Below are 18,399 nucleotides of genomic sequence, written 5' to 3'. Positions count from 1 at the left end.
CCCTGTCCTGTCCTGTCCTATCCTTGGTCTTTCTCTGTCCTGGGCCTATCTCCGTCCTGTCCTGGGTCTGTCCCCGTCCTGTCCTGGGTCTGTCCCTGTCCTGTCCTGGGCCTGTCCCCATCCTGTCCCGGGCCTGTCCTGTCCTGGGTCTGTCCCCATCCTATCCTGTCCTATCTTAGGTCTTTCCCTGTCCTAGGCCTGTCCCCGTCCTGTCCTGGGTCTGTCCCCATCCTGTCCCGGGCCTGTCCTGTCCTGGGTCTGTCCCTGTCCCATTCTGTCCTATCCCTGTCCTGGGCCTATCCCCGTCCTGTCCTGGGTCTGTCCCGTCCTGTCCTGGGTCTGTTCCCGTCCTGTCCTGGGCCTGTCCTGTCCTGGGTCTGTCCCCGTCCTATCCTGTCCTATCCCTGTGCTGGGCCTGTCCCTGTCCTGTCCTGGGCCTACTCTTGTCTTGTCCCTCTCTGCTCTGAGCTTGGGCCTGCCCTGTCCTGTGCTATCCTGGGCATGTCCCCATTCTGGCCCGGCCTGTGTTGGGCCTGAGCTTCTGAGCCATCAACATAGCTGAGCTGACTGCACTGGGAACGCCCTTCCCTTCAGAGGGTTCCTGGGCCCCACTGTGAACGATGTACCCACGGGGAAGGGTCCTGCTGGCGGCCTCTCCCCAGGCATTGCCATCTCAGGACCACACAAAGTTGAGCCACCATCCAGATCCGTTCCCTCGGCCGCAGGCATCAGGGTGAAGGGGTGGACAAGGGCGGGGCGGTGGTGCGGGAAGCTGCAGGACGGGGCGTACTGAGCACCTCTCAGCACCGCGGAGGAGGAGGAGGGGGGAGTGATCCCCAGCACGGCGGGCGCTGGGGAGGGTCCCCAGGAGTAGGGGGTTCCAGCAGAGAAGCAGCACGAGGGCTTGGGTTCCAGAGCAGGGTAAGTTCACTGTCAAGGAGACCGGGGCCGGGACGAGCCGACGGGTGGGTGCGGGTGGGGACGGGCCAGCGGGCATCCCGTGCGGTCGTCCTCCAGGCGGGAGCCACCTCTGAGGCCACGCGTGAGGGGCCGGTGGGTCCGGAGAGCGCGGTCCGCGTGGGGCGCAGGGACACGGGCGGAGCCTCACGCTTACGCCACCGAGGCTCGCAGAACCCCGTGCTGAGTGTCCAGGGCAGGGAGGGGCGGCCCGCCCGCCTCCTGATGCAGGGAGCCCGTGGGGTCACAAGCTGAGGGCTCGGCCGGAGGTCTGACTTCGTGGTGCGAGTGAGTCACTGCAAGGAAGGGAGCCACCTGGGGCCAGAGCCGAAAGTAGGGGCGGGTCCCCCAGCGCCCAGACGGGAGTCTGAGGACGGCGACGCGCGACCGGCCCGCTGCGCCTGCGTCAGGCCGCCTCGAGGGGGACCGCGTGGTCTCCTGCCACCCAGGGGGGGCTCCCTCCCGCGTGCCGGAGGCCAGGCCTGCGTTTTCACCTCCCCCCCTTCTCTCCCCAAGATGACGGCGCCATCAGAGTCTGGAAGAACTTTGCGGATTTGGAGAAGAACCCAGAGATGGTGACCGCTTGGCAGGGGCTCTCGGACATGCTGCCCACCACCAGAGGTGGGTGCTCCCGGGAGCGGCGCGGCCCCTCACTGCCCGCCCGCCTCCCCCTGGCGGTGGCTCCCCACCGGCCGCCTCAGCTCTGAGCCGCCGCTCTCCCCCGGCTGCCCTGGAGCACTTGCAGGTCAGGAGACGCGGCCCCCCGAAGGGCTCACCGGCTGTGGGCGCACCTGCCGCACCCTCGTCCTGGGCTTGCAGCCGGCGCTGCGGGAAAGGCCTGGGGGCCGCGCCCCGTGCCCAGGCGAGCTCCCTTCGGGGGGCGAGCGCCGTGGCACGCGGGCACGTCTGTCCGGACGGCGGAGGCCGCGGACGCTCGCCCGGGTGGGGGGGCACAGCTGCCGCCGCACACCGGTCCCTCGGGGGCTCACCGTGCTGCCGTGGCACGTGGACCGTCTGGCACGGCTGGGTTCCAGAGACGCCAAGCCGCGGGGGCCACGGTCTCTCTGCTCAGCTGACAGTGAAAGCAGCTTAGTCCCCTGCCCTGTGCTCCCGGTCCGGCCTGGCTGCGACTGTGTCCGCTCCCACCCGGCCCCGTCTGTGTCCGGTTGTCGTGTGGCCGTTCTCTTCACGGCCGGCCATCCGTGTGGCTCCTCTTCCCTCTGTGAGAGCGCCCGTCCTGGGGAGTTGCTTCCCAGGGAGGTGACGTCGTGAGGGAGGGGCCGCCCAGCGTCAGCTCCAGGGCCGACGTCTCCTTGTGGACTGCTTTAAAACGTCGCTGAGTTTTAATTATCTGAGGAATAAAACAGTCATCCGTATCACCCCCCACCCCCCACCACCGCCAAGGCCCAACACGGCCACTTGTGTGTCACCGGGCCTCTCGCTTCTGCCTCAGTGTTCCCAGATTAGAGCAAAAGCTTGTCTCCCGCCCGCAGCCACCCGGGAGCTCCCGGGGGAGAGACCCCAGGGAGAGAAGGGAGAGAAGGAATGGGGACGCCAAGAGCCACTCTTGTGCACCCGTGGCACCCCCAGCAGCGCCAGGCAGGGCCCTTCAGAGTTCTGGCTGTGGCCCTCAGGGGCCGTCCAGGCAGGGGCCCGAACCCCTCTCCCCGGCTCTCAAAGCTGCGTGCCCACCCCGTGTGGTTCTCCCGCTGGCCCTGCAAGCTGTCTGTTCAGGAGGAGGTGTGCCGGCCCGCCGTGTCCGTCCACCCCGGAGCGGGTGGGCGAGGCCCGTCCTCTGAGCACGCGTGCACGTGGGGCACAGGAGGGGCCCTTGTCCGCAGGCCCAGGAGACTTGGTGTGACCAGGTGGCTGGAGAGCTGCTGGCCGGGAAGTCCCTCACGCAGCTGTCCGCAGCTGGAATCCCGCGGCCAGGTCACCGTCTGGTTCCTCAGTCTGTGGCTAAGGATGGAAAGTCTTGTGAGATACGCGCAGGGTCAGCGCGCCGTCAGCTTCACGGCACCTCTGGCTCACGCGTGCACACACGTGTGCACATGTTCTGGCGTGGAGTCGGGGACGGGCTCTCCCTTCCGTGCTCCCCGCGGCCCCATCCCTGTCCTACCGACAGCACCTTCCCCACACCGGGAGCCCTCCTGGCCCGGCCACGGTGGACGTCACGGCGGCGCTTACGGGCACTCAGGCACTTGGAGGTTCCAATAGCTCGTCGGTCCGGCTTCACGGTGTGCCTCAGCTCCTTCCGATTCTCCACCTCGAGAGAGACTTTTTTGGGGGCCAGAAACCCTGGCAATTGTGTTTTCCCACTTGTCAGGTCACGTTTTGGTTGAGGTCAGCCCTTTTTCTCTGGACCGTGGCACGCTTGGCCTTGGCCACTCCCACCTGTCACCCTTCCTGCTTCTTTCTACTTGAGTGTTCTTCCAAACCTTTTGGATGGTTTGGCTCTGTTCACTGCTCTGGCTGGCCAACTAACCCTCACTCCAAACCCATCATCCTCGCCTCCTGGGAGGTCTGGCCCGAAAGGCCCCAGTCTATCTTGACTGCCAAAGCAGGCAGGTGAGTGCCTTCACTCTTGCCTGTGACCGCCCTGGCTGGGGGGCGGGCGCCTGGCCCCTGTGGTCCGCGTGGTGGCATTTGTTGTCTGGCCCGTGGCGTTCTTTGGGGCCAGCAGAGGGCTAGGGCTAGGGCTTATCTGTCCTGTCCACACATCCTCTCCCGAAGAAAAGAACACCAGCCAGCGAGCACTCAGAGGTCATGGGTTGAGTCAGGTAGCTGCATAAGGCTCTGGGACCAAATCTTAAGGAAAGCCGTTGAGAGGAATCTCCCTCGGATCCGAGGCCTCATGGTTTCACCTCCTGGGCCCCCTGACCCCGAAGGCAGGGACTCCATCCTGTGGGCTTTATTTAAGGACGTTTCATGAGAGCAGAGAAGTCGTTCCAGATCAAGATTGGTTTTTCCACCTAAACTTTTGAAAAGTAATCATTTCCAGAATTTAATACAAGTTTGTTATAGCATCTATTTCCATCTGAAAAATCCACATATAAGTTTAATGGTTACCAAAACACCCACACGCAGCTGCCCTTGGATACACAACTGTAAAACTGGGTTAGCAAACATAAAATGTGTGACGCTCTAAACGAGTCATTTTTCTCTCTTAATTTGACCGTTTGGGAACCTTGTGAGGAGACGGGGCCTCGGGAGTCCGGGCAGCGCAGATTCCAGACCCGTGATTTACAGAGTCAGGCGGAAAGGAGCCTGCCTCCCGGCCTGTGCCCGGAAGCCCTTTGCAAGGTCTGGTGCCGTCCTCCGCAGGAGGACAGACGAGGCGGTGGGTCTGGGGCCGCTGGGGGCTGAGGCGCTAAGAACAAGAAGTCCCTTCACATCTAACGGACTTACAGTTCAGTGTTCTGTGAAGAGCTGTTTTGGTAACACGTTCCCTGCGTGTAAGATCCGGAAAGGAAAAACCGGAGCAGGAGACAGGCTTCTGCTCTTTGGGAAAGAGTACTCGAGCTTCTCAGGGAAACGGCAGGGTCGCTTTCTCTGAAAGCCTCAGGACCGCCTTCCACGGCTGGGGGCTGGGGGCAGACGAGGGGCCGGACGGCACCTGGTCTGGTCGCTTCCAGCTGCTTGGTTGTCATTCGGGGTCGGTGCCGCGGGACGGAGCCCGGGACAGGACAGGGCCCAGGCTTGTCTGTACCTCGGCAGCCCCAGAGAGCCAAGAACACGCCGTCCAGCCTGGCGTGTGTGAACGCTGACGCCAGCCCTGGGCCTTTGGTTCCCTCTTAACATTCATCCACTGGGAGCAGCCAGGAAGCAAGCAGGACGAGGACCACGAAAGCCAGGACGGTGACAGCAGAGCAGCCTCGCGCCGGCCGCTTCCGGAGCTGCTGGCCAGCCTGCGCTCGGCGTGTGCGGGAACGGGCACTGATGCAGGCCCCTGTTCCTCCAGAAACCACAGGCGGATCTAGAATCTGGAAGGGCAGCCCCCTCGGTGCAGGAGGCAGACGTGAGGGGGCCGGTGACAGCCCCACTGTGCGTGAGGCTGTGCGGGCTGGAGGGTGCATCGGCCTGGAGGCCCCCCGCTCCCTTCTCAGACAGGGTGGCTTGCCAGCCTGACCGATGGGGAACATGTCCCCATCTTCTCCCACCCCTAGAGCAGCTCTCACGTGGTCTTGGCCCATTTTCCAGATCGGAAACATAAGTTTAGGTGAAATAATTTGCTCCTGAGCAGCGTTTCCTGAGCCCAGTTTTCTGCTGCCCGACCCGCGTCTCTGAACCCGGCGATGTCTAAGAGGTGCTCGTGGGGCCATAGAGGGGGCCTGACCCCAGAGGGGCGCTCCGCACCTGTGTCCCGCGGGGAGAGTGGGGACCCCCTTGCCACAGGGCTGTGCTTCTCGCCTGTGCCCGGAGGACTGGCCCCTTGCCCTGGGGGCTCTGCACGCCTATCCTTTTGGGTTTTGTTTTCGTGCAAAACCCACCACAGAGGTCTCTCTGGCTGTGCATGCTGACGCACCTGCTTTGTCCCGGCCTTGAGAGAAGCCTTGAGGGCCCCAGAGCCCTCGCGCAGCTGCCGGTCCTGGGCTGGGCTCCCCCCTCAACCCGCACGGGTGAGGCGTCCTGTCGCTCCACACGGTGGCCAGGTGCCCTCTCCCGGGCTGCTCCCACTTCTCTGGGACCGGAGTCTGCCACGCCTGGAGTCCAGGGCCCTGCCTGGCCAGTGCTCAGGAAGCGTCCTTGGGGCAAGCTGGATGTGCAGCAAGAGGCTTGGCCGTTTTCCGTGTCTCAGAGGCCAATTTCGATGACACTGTGTCTGCTTAAAAGAGAGGAAATAACCGAGTTGTCAGATAAGCCTTTTTCTGTTTCCCTGGTGTCCATCAGGGTCAGCCTGGCAGCGCAGAAAGAACCAGACCGTAATACAGGGTGGGCCTCACTGGGGGTCCTTACTCTGCCTCACTTCCCTCGTTTGCTCTGTAAAAGTTACCAAACCAACCTGAGCTTAGGTCCTTCACCACAGCCAGGACGGTGGAAAGATGTGCCCCCTGCAGGCTGGCCGAGGTCCCCGGGCACCCGCGTACAAGGCACCCTGTGCAACTGTCCCGTCGTTACCCTCTCCGGCGCCTCTGGAGCAGGACTGCCCGGTGCCTGGTTTTCAGGTCAGGAAACCCGCGTTGAGGAGGGGCGGTGGCTTTCCCGGCAGTGGGAGCTCCGCATCCAGGGCTGTCCCTCTGTGAAATGCGTCTCAGGGTCACAGGTTCAGAGAATATGACTGTTACCACCTTCCAGGCACTTGTACATCCTACCCGAGGTCAGATTCGTCTGCACACGCAAGGATCTGCCTGCCGGACGCGGTGCCCGGCGCTCGGGAAAACCCCGCCGTCTGCAGCACACGCACGGGTTTCTAGTCTGCTGGCTGCCCCACGCGCTCCCAGCTAGTTTCTTTTTTTTTTTTTTTTTTTTTTTTAATTTTTTTTTTTTCAACTTTTTTTTTTTATTTATTTTTGGGACAGAGAGAGACACAGCATGAACGGGGGAGGGGCAGAGAGAGAGGGAGACACAGAATCGGAAACAGGCTCCAGGCTCCGAGCCATCAGCCCAGAGCCTGACGCGGGGCTCGAACTCACAGACCGCGAGATCGTGACCTGGCTGAAGTCGGACGCTTAACCGACTGCGCCACCCAGGCACCCCCCAGCTAGTTTCAACCGGAACTTGCTTGGCCTTCACAGAGGCTAGAGTTGAACAGGAACCAGAGCTCACGAGATCCACATCCTCTCCTCGCGGTGAGAGCCCTCGGGGGGCCGAGCGGACGCCCCGCCCGGAGCCGCCGGGCCGGACGGAAATGCGAGGCCCATGGTGTCGGCACCCAGGCGACTGTATCCGAGGGCGTCTTCGGAGAGGCAGCTGAGTCAGAGCAAGATCTTCAGACTCGTGGGGTCCACCGGGAAGAACGTGCCCGGGAAGCAAGCTGCCCGCTGCCCCCTCACTCGAGCCCGGGCCTGCGTCCAGAACGACACAGAGCAAGCCCGTTTCTCTCTCCCCGTGCAGGGAGCTGCGACTCTGGCCTCCAGTCCTTGGGTTCGCCCACCCCACCCCAGACCCTCTCCGCCTGTCCACGTGGCCCCAGATCATGGTGCTGAGGCACGGGCACCATGTTCCAGATGCCATCTGGCCTACGCGCTCATTACACTGCTTCTCAGTGCCCGGCGGGGCTGGCACAGAGCGCCGGGTGGACGGCCAAGGACGTCTGCAAGCACAGGCAGTGTGCTCTCTGTCACAGCAGCGGCCACCCCGCGGGTCCACGGATCAGGGAGCCCGTGAGCCTCCGCGGCTGTGACACGGCCAGATGCGTGTCCCGTCAGGAGGGAAACCTAGTAATCAGACTCTCTAAGCTCTGTCATTGGTAGAGGCCGGGAGCTGGGCTTTCAAAGGTGGGCACAGAGGCGGCGGGGCACCAACCCAGCTCGTGCTCCCCCCACCCCTCCCCGAAGGCCATGGCCTACTGGCTAAAGGCCCAGGGCTTGTGGTCCGACCGCTGCACTTTTGGACGTGTGAATTTGCGTATTCTTTAAAAAGCCTTACAGAGTCTATACAAAGCAAATGACTTTTCATTTTCCAAATTTTACAAAGAATGCTTCTTAAAGCTGGGGCCGTTGCAGAAAACCCGGGGCCTACGTCGACCTGGGGGCCTGAGTGTAGGTGTGCACGGGGCCAGTTCTGGGTGCCCTCAGGTGCGGACTCCCCAGGAGGGGTGCAGACTCCCATGCGGACTCCCCAGGAGGGGCGGTCACACACACCTGTGCTGGCTGACGTCACCCCTACATCACCTCCCGCTCCGGCCATGCAACAAAGGGTTCTAGGGGCGCGTGGGCTCGTACACATGGCTCAGTGTTACCGCCGATCAAACCAGGGGAAGTCGTTGTCCTCAGAAATGTGCATGGCCTCCAAATGTGCATCCGCTTCCTGAAGCCCTAATCCCCAACATGATGGGATGAGAAGGGGGCCTTTGGCAGTGATCATGGCTTGATGAGGTCACGGTGGTTGGGCCATGATGGGGTCAGTGCTCTTGTAAGAAGAGACACCCCATCTTTCTCCTTGCCACATGGGGACATGCGAGAATGTCGCTGTCTGCCAGCCAGACCCGACCCTGCCCGCGCCCTGACCTCAGACGTCCAGCCTCCAGGACTTGGAGAAATCAGTGTCTTGTTCAAGCCGCCTGGTCCGTGGATTTTGTCCTGGAATGGCCCAGGCACGGCCAGGAGTGCAGATGATCCTTGTGTCATGAGAAGAAAATGTGCCTGTCAGTGCGGTGTGATGCCCAGTGGGTCTCGTCCAGAGAATAGTCCCCCCCCAGGGTGATCCCTTCTGGGGGGTGGCCCCTTCCGAGGATGGTCCCCAGACCGACTGCCCTGTCGTTGGCACTGACAGCTCGTCACTGAGGCGCGACGCAGCTGTCCATCAGTGTGGCAGTGTCCCTCCCATGTGGGGACAGCGGCAGCCAGGGGCCCCATGCCAGTGAGCTCAGGATCACGCGAAGGGAGTGGGCGTCAGGTTGGCCTGGGTCAGAAGAGCCGCTGCCGGGAGAACCCGTCACGTGGCCTCCCCCGGGCCGGCCCTCCTGCCCCATCTGCGTGCCTCCCACTGAAAGGCTGCGTCCACGTCGTGTGATTGCTGGGCCTGCCAGCTCGTCGGTCCCAGGGGCGTGCAGAGGCTTGCTGCGTGAAGGCACGTCGCTGTCTGTTGGACGAAAACAGGCAGACCTTCCCTCCTGTGACCCATTTGTGCCCGTCCAACCTCTCCACTCTCTCACACCACACCTGACTGTCCAGCCGCATTTAGACGTGGGCCTTCAGGGCCGTGAACCAGCTTCCTTTTGAGTCCTGTTTCGTCCATCTCCCTCCGTGCGAAGTTATCTGCTGCCCGGCCGTCCCTCCCTGTTGTGCATGGCCATCCGACCTTCATCACGTGAGGCTGGTGTCTCCACTGGATGAGGACATCCGGTCCCCATTATGCGAGGGACTCCAGAGAGAAGGCCCGCAGGTGGACAGGGTCCGTTTCCCTCCCTACCCTGGCCCGTGGCGGGAACGGTTCCTGGGACACTGGTGAGGCAGGCCACGTCGGTCGGCCACCACTGGCCCTCCCAGGGCCGCCTGGGAGTCCCAGTGGGTGCTGGCCCACAGCCCCTCTCAGGGCCTCTGAACTGGTTACTGAATGGTTACAGCCGAGTTTGAGTAATGATGCATGTGGACCACCCCCGGCAGGAGGGCCCAGGGGCCCTGCCTCCGCGTACAGACGGGTGACCGTCTGGTCAAGGAGAGCAAAAGCTGGAGCCGGGTAGGGGTGTCCCGCTTGCCTTTTCTTTTTTTCTTCTTTTTCTTTCCTTTTCTAAAATTATTATTTAGATGAAATTCACATAACAGAAAATCAACCATTTTGAAGCGTTCAATTCTGTGGCATTTAGTGCAGTCATGATGTGCAACCACCATCCATCTAGTTCCAGAACATTCTCACCCCCCCCAGAAGGAAACTCCGTGCCCACAAGTTCCATCTCTCCCTGCAGATTCTTTCACAAGCCCATGGCACTTACAAGATTTCCACAGCTGAGCCACATTGTCTGTGGTCATAAGTCTGTCCGAGGTCTGGGCCCGGCTCCCCCTCCCAGCACTGCTGGGGGGGGGGGGGGGGGGGGGGGGCGGGGGGCGGCCCCCCCCCCCCCCGCGGGGGGGGGGGGGGGGGGCGGGTACCTGGTGGGGAGCCCTGTGCGCACACAGCAGGGTTGGGGTTTGAAAGGGTCATCGGGGCCTGGCGGGAGGTCCGCCACCCTAAACAGACGCAGTGGAAAGGAAGGAGGAGTTAGGTCGTCCAGCCTGAGAGCAGGGAGAACGGGGCTCCCGGGGGAGGAAGGGGCCACAGCGCCACAGAAATGAGTTTGACAAACGTGACGTCAGACTCCCGTGTGACCAAAAGAACACAAAATTACCTCGTAAGTGACAGAACAAGACACTGGCGTCACGATACGTGTCATCACAGCACACGCGGTCCAGCGAGGAGGAATACCGCCAACACCAGCGACCGCGGGATGTGGGGCAACCTCGGTGTCCACGGACGCTGCAGATGTGGCCATGGCTGGGGGCAGTGAACCCCAGGACGGGAGCCGCACCCCTGCCTGGGTGCCACCCTCCAGAGCACGCGGGTGCAGAAGACGTCGTCGCTCGAGCCGTGGTCTCCAGAATCGGGGAAGAGCGAAACAAACCGTTAAATGAGTTAACCAGGCCCCTACATACAGGGTGGGATAAGTCCTCTACAGAGAACATTACAGGAAAGCGAGGTCGCTAGGAAACATACCCCTTGTGAAGTTGGTGGCGTTGATGGAAGCTGTCCTAGTTCGTGGACAGGTGCACCTGGGTGGGGGTCGCACGGAGCCCGGCTCGGGGAGATGCCCTCGACCTGGGACGGTTCAGCATCAGAGTGGGCGAGTGAGGCTCGCACTGTGTCTAAAATCTTATTTATGCTTCTTTTTATACTCTCTCATCTATTCTTCTTTTCAAAAGGGCGAAACGGCAGAGAGCCTCAACCACTAGATCTGGGGGGTGGGTCAGGGATTTCTGTCGTGTTCTCTTCTGTATGTTTAAAATGTAACCTTGTTTTAACTGGGGTCCCCCCCGTGACGTTTAGGTGCCAATTTGAGGAACACTGCAGTCCCAGCGTGGGCCTCACACGCGGCCCGGTCTGCTCGACCCCAAGAAGCTGCGTCCGTGAGCTTTGACGGGGTCGAGAGAAGCGCCTCCGCGCCTGCTCTGAAGCTTTGGGACAGCTTAGACAAACGGTCCTCGGACTGCGCTGTCCCTCAGGCAGATGCCTGGGCCCAGCGGGGATCTGGAGAGGGCTCCCAACTGCTGCCCGACCCAGACTCGGGGCCTGGAGTTCTCGTGGGGTCGGGGACCCGGCCGTGGCGGTCCTTGGTGCCAGGTGGCCGCCTGGGACAGGCTCCCGCGGTGACACCGGAACATTCTGTCTCTCCAGGAGCCGGGATGGTGGTAGACTGGGAGCAGGAGACTGGCCTCCTCATGAGCTCGGGGGACGTGCGGATCGTCCGAATCTGGGACACGGACCGCGAGATGAAAGTGCAGGTGACCACAGCCCCCCGCCCCGCCCCCCCCAGACAGGCCCTCCTCACAGAGGGGCGGGAACGGGGGTCCCAGCTCCCAGCGGGGAGGCGGTGCGGCCCGCCTCCAAGCCTTCAGAGGCTAATTGCCTCTTGATGCACGTCCACTGTGACACCCTGACCCTGCCTGGCAGCGTGATTAAGCCTCTGCTGGTCCTAATTACTTCCAAATATTATTTTACCCATGCAAATTAGGGAATATCAGAAAGCAGCAGGGGGAAAGCATTTTAAATTGGAACGATGAATTATTCGACTGTGTGCTTCTTAAGGCATCTTTTATTTCCCGTTTTAATCAACAGAGCGAGTAGTGAATTGGTTTTGACCGAGACATCCTGGCGGAGAGGCCAGGGGGCAAAGGGCCGCAAACAGCTCGGGGCCACTGATACTTTGGGCAGCGGTGCCGGCTGTGGCTTGAGGCCCGGAGCTCTGTCCTCCCGGCCTCCCCGGCCCGGCCCTGGGCCTCCCGCCAAGCCCTCGGAGGGCGGGCTAGGGACAGAGAGCCGCCGTGAGGCCCTGCCCCGTCATTGGTCCCTGCCAGGGGGCCACCCGGTAGAGATGACCTCTGTCCGTCCGGTGCCCGGGTCCTGCGATGGCACAGTTGGCTTTTGTCACACTTACTTCCCGGGGCCCCTGCGGCCCTCCTGTTGCAGCGTGGACCCCCTCACCGCCCCCCCCCCCCATGCTCACAACCCTTACTCAGGAGTCTGTGCCCCCAGAACACGTCTTCAGCTCAGCCACCTGGGTGTGTCTCGTCCAGTGTCTTGTTGCCTTGGATCAGATTCCAGTCCCATACGTGTCGGATTTCCTTCCTGTGTGCCCACTGGCAGCAGACCTCCAACAACGGGAGAGCACTTTCCCTCTTGTGCGGCCTTTTGTCTCCCGCTCTTTCCTGCCGAGCATTCGTCACCCCCTGGCCTTTTCTAGCATTTACAGCTGCCGGGAGGAGAGGCGAGGAGGCAGAGCTCCCGGGGCCCTTTCCCGAACTAATTCGGAGGATCCCTTTCTACCAAAACGTGCTTCCGCTCTAGGAAAGAGGGAGACACCCGAAAGCTTGGCCCCGAGAGCCGTTCCCGGAGATGTGTGCGGCTGGGGACCGGCTCTCGGGTGGGTGTGGGCCTGACTCAGCCCGGGTCCCCCACCAGTTCCTCGGGCTCCGTGGGCCTTCGCTGGCTTCCCCACTGGAGGAGGCGGCGGGGGCCCCTGACTCTGGGAGGACATGGCGCGCCGGGCTGCCGCAGGTGGGCTCACCGCGGTCCCTGTGCTTGGCTCCAGGACATCCCCACGGGCGCTGACAGCTGCGTGACAAGCCTGTCCTGCGACTCCCACCGCTCCCTCATCGTGGCTGGCCTCGGCGACGGCTCCATCCGCGTTTACGACCGGAGGATGGCGCTCAGTGAATGGTAATCCGGCCCCCACCCCCCGCCCCCCCTCACCAGCACCCCCAGACGATGTGGGCACACTGCCGCCGCCCTTCTGGGCCCGGAACGAGCCCCCCCCACCTCAAGCCCACAGGGCCACATTCCGATGGCACGCGGAGTAGGAAATCAGCGGGGAGGGGGCCTGGCAAGGCCCTGTCCTCCGTGAGCTCGGTTTCCCTCCTGCATGAGGTACGTGGCCAGGGAGACTGTCAGGGAGCGTCCACAAGGGCACCGTGCAGCACTGAGCCACCTGCGTGGTCGTGACTGCCCCAGGGACCGCCACTCAGTCCCAGGCCAAGGGCCAGGTCGGGCCGGGCTGGTGGGCAGGAGCTGAGGTACAGGTGGCAGTCACTCGCCCGAGCCCCACGGCTGGCAAACGGCAACACAGTCTCCTGGGGACCCCGGCACAATGTGCTTATTCACACCCACCCTGCCCCCAAAACCTGGGCCGGCCTCCAGGGGTGACGGAGTGGCGGCAGGTGGGCAGGTGCGTGGCCGCGGGGCCAGGGGAGCCCCGTGAGACCAGCCACCAGGCGGGCTGTTTGCCGCAGAGGCGGGTACTGGGGCGAGCCGGGCCACGTCAGGCGGGGCCTCCCAGCACAGACCCGAGGCTCAGCGGCACCTCTGCAGAGGGTCCCCCGGAGAACGGGCACCACTGCAGGAAGCAGCCATCGTGGTGGGGGGCAGGAGGGGGGGCCGGCCGAAGTGACCACCCCGAACCCACTAACTGTGCGCTTTCGAAGGGGGCACGTGAGTCACACCTCCGTCAGGCCGTCGTGTTAAACAGCTACCGGGCAGGCACTAAACTGGCAAATTGGCCCCAAAAGAGCCGAGGGTCGTGGAGTGGCCCTGCCGCCGAGGCCGGTGACCCGGGGCTGTCCGCGCACCACACCTGTGACCTGGGGCTCGCTGTGAGCCCTGTGCGTCCTGCCCACCAGGGCTGTGTTTCAGTAGCTTCTCAGTTGGGGTCCTCATTCCCGACCCCCAGAGTCTCGGGGTGGCCAGTGCTCAGCGTGGTGCCCTGTCCGGGGAGCTCCGGGGCAGCCGTGCCGTGGTCCCGGCGGGGGGGGGGGCCCGACCGCGTCCCGACATCACGGTGAATGGTGGGTGTGGGCGACTGACCCCGGCGCACGGCAGATCCTGACAGCCGTGAATAAACCCGCGGTTTCTCTCTGCTCAAAATGAAGTCGCGCCCTTGGCTTCTCAGCTCCCGCCCCTGTCCCGCAGCGGGCAGTGAACGGGCACCGCTGCCCCCCTCCCCACCCCTGCCGGCAGCCCCCTCCCCGGCCTAGGCGGCCGCCCGGGCTCTGACCCCATCGTCCTCCCTCCAGCCGCGTCATGACGTACCGGGAGCACACGGCCTGGGTGGTGAAGGCCTACCTCCAGAAGCACCCCGAGGGCCACATCATGAGCGTGAGGTAATGAGCAGGGAATGTTTATGAGACATTCTGCTGTGCAAACATTGTTTTCTCCTCCGTTTAAAATATGCCCACGGTGTTTAAACAGCCGGGAAAGGATGGCATGTGAGGGCAGTGATTAACCTCCACTCCGGGACTGGCCAGAAAGGTCAGGGGCAGCGGGAGGGCAGGGACACCCGGGTCCTCCCACTGGCAGCGGGAGGCCTGCTCGCTGGAGGCTTGCGGGGTGTGCGAGGGAGAGGGGCGGGCACCTGCCAGCCCTTGGCTGCGGGATATCCGCGTCGAGTCATCGGCTACCCATAAATCCGTTTCTGCTGCCCGCTAAATCCTGTACTGAGAGCAGCGAATATTTATGTGCCTGTTAAGGGACAACAAAATGTAATTTACTGCTACAAAGACACCATTTCTTCAAAGAGATGCTGTTTCCCTTGTTTGTAATATAAAAACAGAACATCGCTCTTAGAACGACGCCCACCGGAGACCAAGGGCAGGAAAGGCGGCCTCCAGGGGTGACGTGCGGCCTCCCGGCCTCCCCCCCTCCCCGTCCTGTAACCGCATCCCTGGCTGCAGAGAATCTAATCTCCGGGACTAGAAATGAAACCAATAACTCACATCCTCCCCCGTGTCTTCACTTACTGCTACTTCCTGCCTTAGAGGCAGGGCCCTTTGTGGCCGCGGAGAGGAGGGGGGGGGGGGGGGGGGGGGGGGGGGGGGGGGAGGGCTTGGCGCCAGTCCAGGTCGTGAAGGCCGGTGGGGCGGGGTGGGCGTGTGCTCTGCCTCGGGGGCTGGCCCGCCCCGGCCTCACGGCCTCACCGGAGTGACCCTTTGCCAACAGTGTCAACGGAGACGTGCGCTTCTTCGACCCTCGGATGCCGGAGTCTGTGAACGTCCTTCAGATCGTGAAGGGGCTCACGGCCCTCGACATCCACCCCCAGGCAAACCTGATCGCCTGGTAGGTGCCAAGCTAAGAGAAGATGAGGGCCCTTTCCCGCCCAGACCATCTCAGAGCACCCAAAGTCAGCCTCGGGCCTCCGTGTAAACAGCAGGCGCTATGCCCCCTCTTGCCTGGGAAGGAGAGCACGCCGGAGCCACATAATTGTGGGGCCCTTCGTGCCTGGGTGATGGCGGGCAGGTCAGCCCCGTGTCTGGGACGGGGCCGATGTAGGAAGAGAGAGGGCCACCTCCCCACCTGCACCGAGCCCCGCCTCTGCCTCGCCTCTGGGCCACCACCCCTGCCGGAAGGCTAACGCCAGACCCTCTTGTGTGCAGCGGCTCCATGAACCAGTTCACGGCCATCTACAGCGGGAACGGGGAGCTCATCAACAACATCAAATACTACGACGGGTTTATGGGCCAGCGCGTCGGGGCCATCAGCTGCCTGGCCTTCCACCCGCACTGGGTCTGTATCTGCACACAGGGCCGGGGGCGCCGTGGGAGGGGTCGGGGGACGCAGGGACACAGGGCAATACGGAGGGTCCTGCAGGAATAGCAGGGGGGCATGGGGACTGGAGGCTACACGGGAGGGACGGGGGAACTCGGGACGGGCAGGTGGGGCTACAGCCTGGCCCCGCCCCACAATCAGCCCGCAGGGCGCCCCAGGCCTCCCCCTCCCCGTGTCTGAGAATGGCACGAAACCAGATCTTCTTGGGTCCTAGGGTCTCGGGGCGTCGTGGCCCCCAAACTGCCTCCAGAAGCAGCACCGGGTTCCCCCATCAAGCAGGGAATTGTGGGCTACACGCACAGGAGACCGCCCTGCCCTTCCCATCACCTTTGGCCCCTGCACTGACACCAGCCCTGGAGAAACCTTGCAGTGAGGGGGGGCCGGGGCACCCCGCCCAGCCTGTGCTTCTCAGGGAGGAGCAGCCCAGATCTGTGACGCACGCCCATCCCTTACGATCGTTCCCCTAGTCTGTGGTTTCTGCCAGCAGCCCTCGTGAGGTGCGGGGCTCTGGTCCTTGGAACCGTCCCCGCGGGGAGCCGTGGGGAGCCCGAGAGTCCCTGCTTCGGGTTGCGGGGCCCATGCTGAGAGCCGCGGTGGGGTGGGGGCGAAGAAGGCCCATGGCGCCCGCCCGCTCACCTGCCCTGCTCTCCTCCACAGCCTCACCTGGCCGTGGGCAGCAACGACTACTACATCTCCGTGTACTCGGTGGAGAAGCGGGCCAGATAGCGGGCGCCCCTCCTGCCAGGCCTCCATGTACATAGTGGACCCGCCGCGCCACCCTCCACACTGGTCCTGACCTGCTGCCGAGGGCTCCAGGAGGCCCCTCGCTGTCTGTCTGTGCGTCTGTGGTCGCTGTCACGCCCAGGAGCCCAGGGAAGGGGGCTCTGGTAGAGTCCTGCCGTGTGACAGCTCGGGGACAGCCGCAAACGTCCCAGCACCCTTCCCGTCCTGTTTTGCTTCCGAGGTTTTTAAAGGGAAACACACTCGTTCTACTTGGCGAGGGACCCGAGCACTGGCTCCACGAAAGCTCCGAGACAGAAGCCGTTCCCCAGGGCTCAGCCACCCTGGCGGACGGGGCAGCGCTGGGGCTCACGTAGGTCTCTGGGTTGCCGCCTGGCCATGAGCAAGCCTGGGCCGCATTCCCCTGGCTGCAAGCTAGCCGGCCCGTTTTCTGCACACGCGCTCCTGGGGGGTTTCCAAGCGGGCTGGGAGAGGCGGGAGATTCAAGAGACAGAGCCCACACGCACAGAAGGAGACAGCCCAAGCCTCCTGCCAACCGCCAGTCCTTGCCCACGGGGGCCCTTCGTGGCCAGACCGTAGGAGGGCCGGCGCTGCCCCTCCCCCACACAGCCCACCTTCCCTGCACAAGCCCCAATCACCACAGACCCGCTAGCAGGAGGGGCCTGTGGCTTTCGACATGTGTGGCCAGTCCTTGGCGATTTGGCCACCACCCTTAGGCCACAGGGCCTGCCTCTCTCAAGTGCTGCTGTTCCCCAGGCAGGTGCAGTGACAGCCGCTCAGGCCTGTGGCCTCCCCATACGGGTGTACATGCATGTGCAGGGCCCGTGGTCTCCACACTGGAACCAACACAGTACGCACTTGTGTGGCCCCGCGGCCTCCTCGCCTGGTGCATCACATGCCTGCACGTGGGCGGAGGCAGCCGGGACCCCGGTGCCTGTGGGTGAACCGTGGACCGTCTTTGCCGCCACTTGCTGGTGCGACCGAAGTTCACGTCTTGCAGTGAGCAAAGCAGAAAAGTTGCTTGGTGATTGCGTTAGCACGTGGCAGGGCATCTGCGCATGTCCGCACACAGGTGTGCGCGTGTGTCTGCCCGTATCCGGGCACAACCTCGGAGCCACGGGGACGGTTTAGCCCCAAGAAGGACAACAGAGAACGTGCTAAGCGATTACAAACAGCGCTTGTAAAACAAAACCACAATGATGACATTCTGAAAAGCATTTTTTCCATTTTTCCTTGGGAATCAAGATTATTCGGATAGAGCAGTGAGCTGGCTTAACTAATTCTGCCAATAAGAGGCCATAACGGGAATGTGCGTCCCAGCGGTGACGAAGTTTAGGTGCCCTACCCAGGGGCGCCTTCCGGGGACGGCGCTGCCCGGGCCGCAGGGCTCTGCGGCCGCGGGATGCCGGTGTGCCCCGGGAGCCGGCTCCGGGACAGGGTCCGCGCCCGGCAGCTGACCCCCCGGGTGGATGTGGTGCAGGGGACTGCACGCCGCCGGGCGGGGCCTCCTGTGCCCCCTCTCGGAACCGCCGCGCCGCGGCCCGCTGGGCCATCCCGGGTCTGAAGCGAAAATCCAATCATGGAGTTAACCGGGGCTCCACGGAGCACGCCCTGAAAGTTCGTTTATCTCTATTTATTTTACCAAATGAGAATTGCGGAGTGAAAGAGCAAACGACAACTGTTCATGACAATAAACAAGTGCAGAGGTGACCGCTGCGGCCTTGTGGCTTGTGGGGGGGGCGGGGCTGGGGCCGGCCGTCTGGGGCCTGGGGGCGGGGTCTGCGGGGGTGGGGCGGGCTGGCTCAGGAGGGGGCGGGGCCTGTGGGGGTGGGGGCGGGCTGTCTCGGGAGGGGGCGGGGCCTGGGGCGGGCTGTGGGGCGGGGGTGGGGTCTGCGCGGTGGGGCGGGGCCTCTCCCCCTTGGTTCGGCCCCGCCGGTGCCTCAGCTCCTCTCAGAGCGGCCCCGCGAGTGGGCTCCCGCCTGCGCGCGGGAAGAGCCACTCTGCTCGGAGGGGGACGAGCCCAGGCCCACAGGGGCCCCCGCTGCCCCTTCCTGCCGCCGTGGTTAAACGACACAACTCGCCGCCCTGCGGCCGGAGGCGGACACAGTTTGTCCTTCCCCGGGCCTGGGCCTGCGCCCCCCCCCCGCGATGGCACGGCCCACCACGTGGGGGCCTGGATCCTGGGGGCGGGTGTCCCTGAAGAAGCGAGTCAGCAGGGCCACAGAGCGAGTGGGAGCAAGTAGTTCCCGACAC

The 18,399-nt window shown here is 63.5% G+C and overlaps 1 protein-coding gene across 1 annotated transcript in view; it reads left to right on the top strand.

Moving 5' to 3' along the window:
- RPTOR (regulatory associated protein of MTOR complex 1) overlaps positions 1-17,855 on the top strand; it is a 330,305-nt gene extending 312,450 nt beyond the window's left edge. The window contains exons 28-34 of the mRNA XM_049635517.1: positions 1,474-1,578; positions 10,987-11,093; positions 12,401-12,528; positions 13,878-13,964; positions 14,800-14,916; positions 15,234-15,363; positions 16,063-17,855. Coding sequence (XP_049491474.1) covers positions 1,474-1,578; positions 10,987-11,093; positions 12,401-12,528; positions 13,878-13,964; positions 14,800-14,916; positions 15,234-15,363; positions 16,063-16,131 — 743 coding nt within the window. The 3' untranslated portion in view covers positions 16,132-17,855. The remainder of the gene's footprint in view (positions 1-1,473; positions 1,579-10,986; positions 11,094-12,400; positions 12,529-13,877; positions 13,965-14,799; positions 14,917-15,233; positions 15,364-16,062) is intronic.
- The last annotated feature ends 544 nt before the right edge of the window (positions 17,856-18,399 follow it).

Source organism: Panthera uncia, chromosome E1, assembly GCF_023721935.1.
Source record: "Panthera uncia isolate 11264 chromosome E1, Puncia_PCG_1.0, whole genome shotgun sequence".
Taxonomy (NCBI): Eukaryota; Metazoa; Chordata; class Mammalia; order Carnivora; family Felidae; genus Panthera; species Panthera uncia.
The sequence above is the reverse complement of the archived record's forward strand: the minus strand, read 5'-3'. Positions and strand labels throughout refer to the sequence as shown.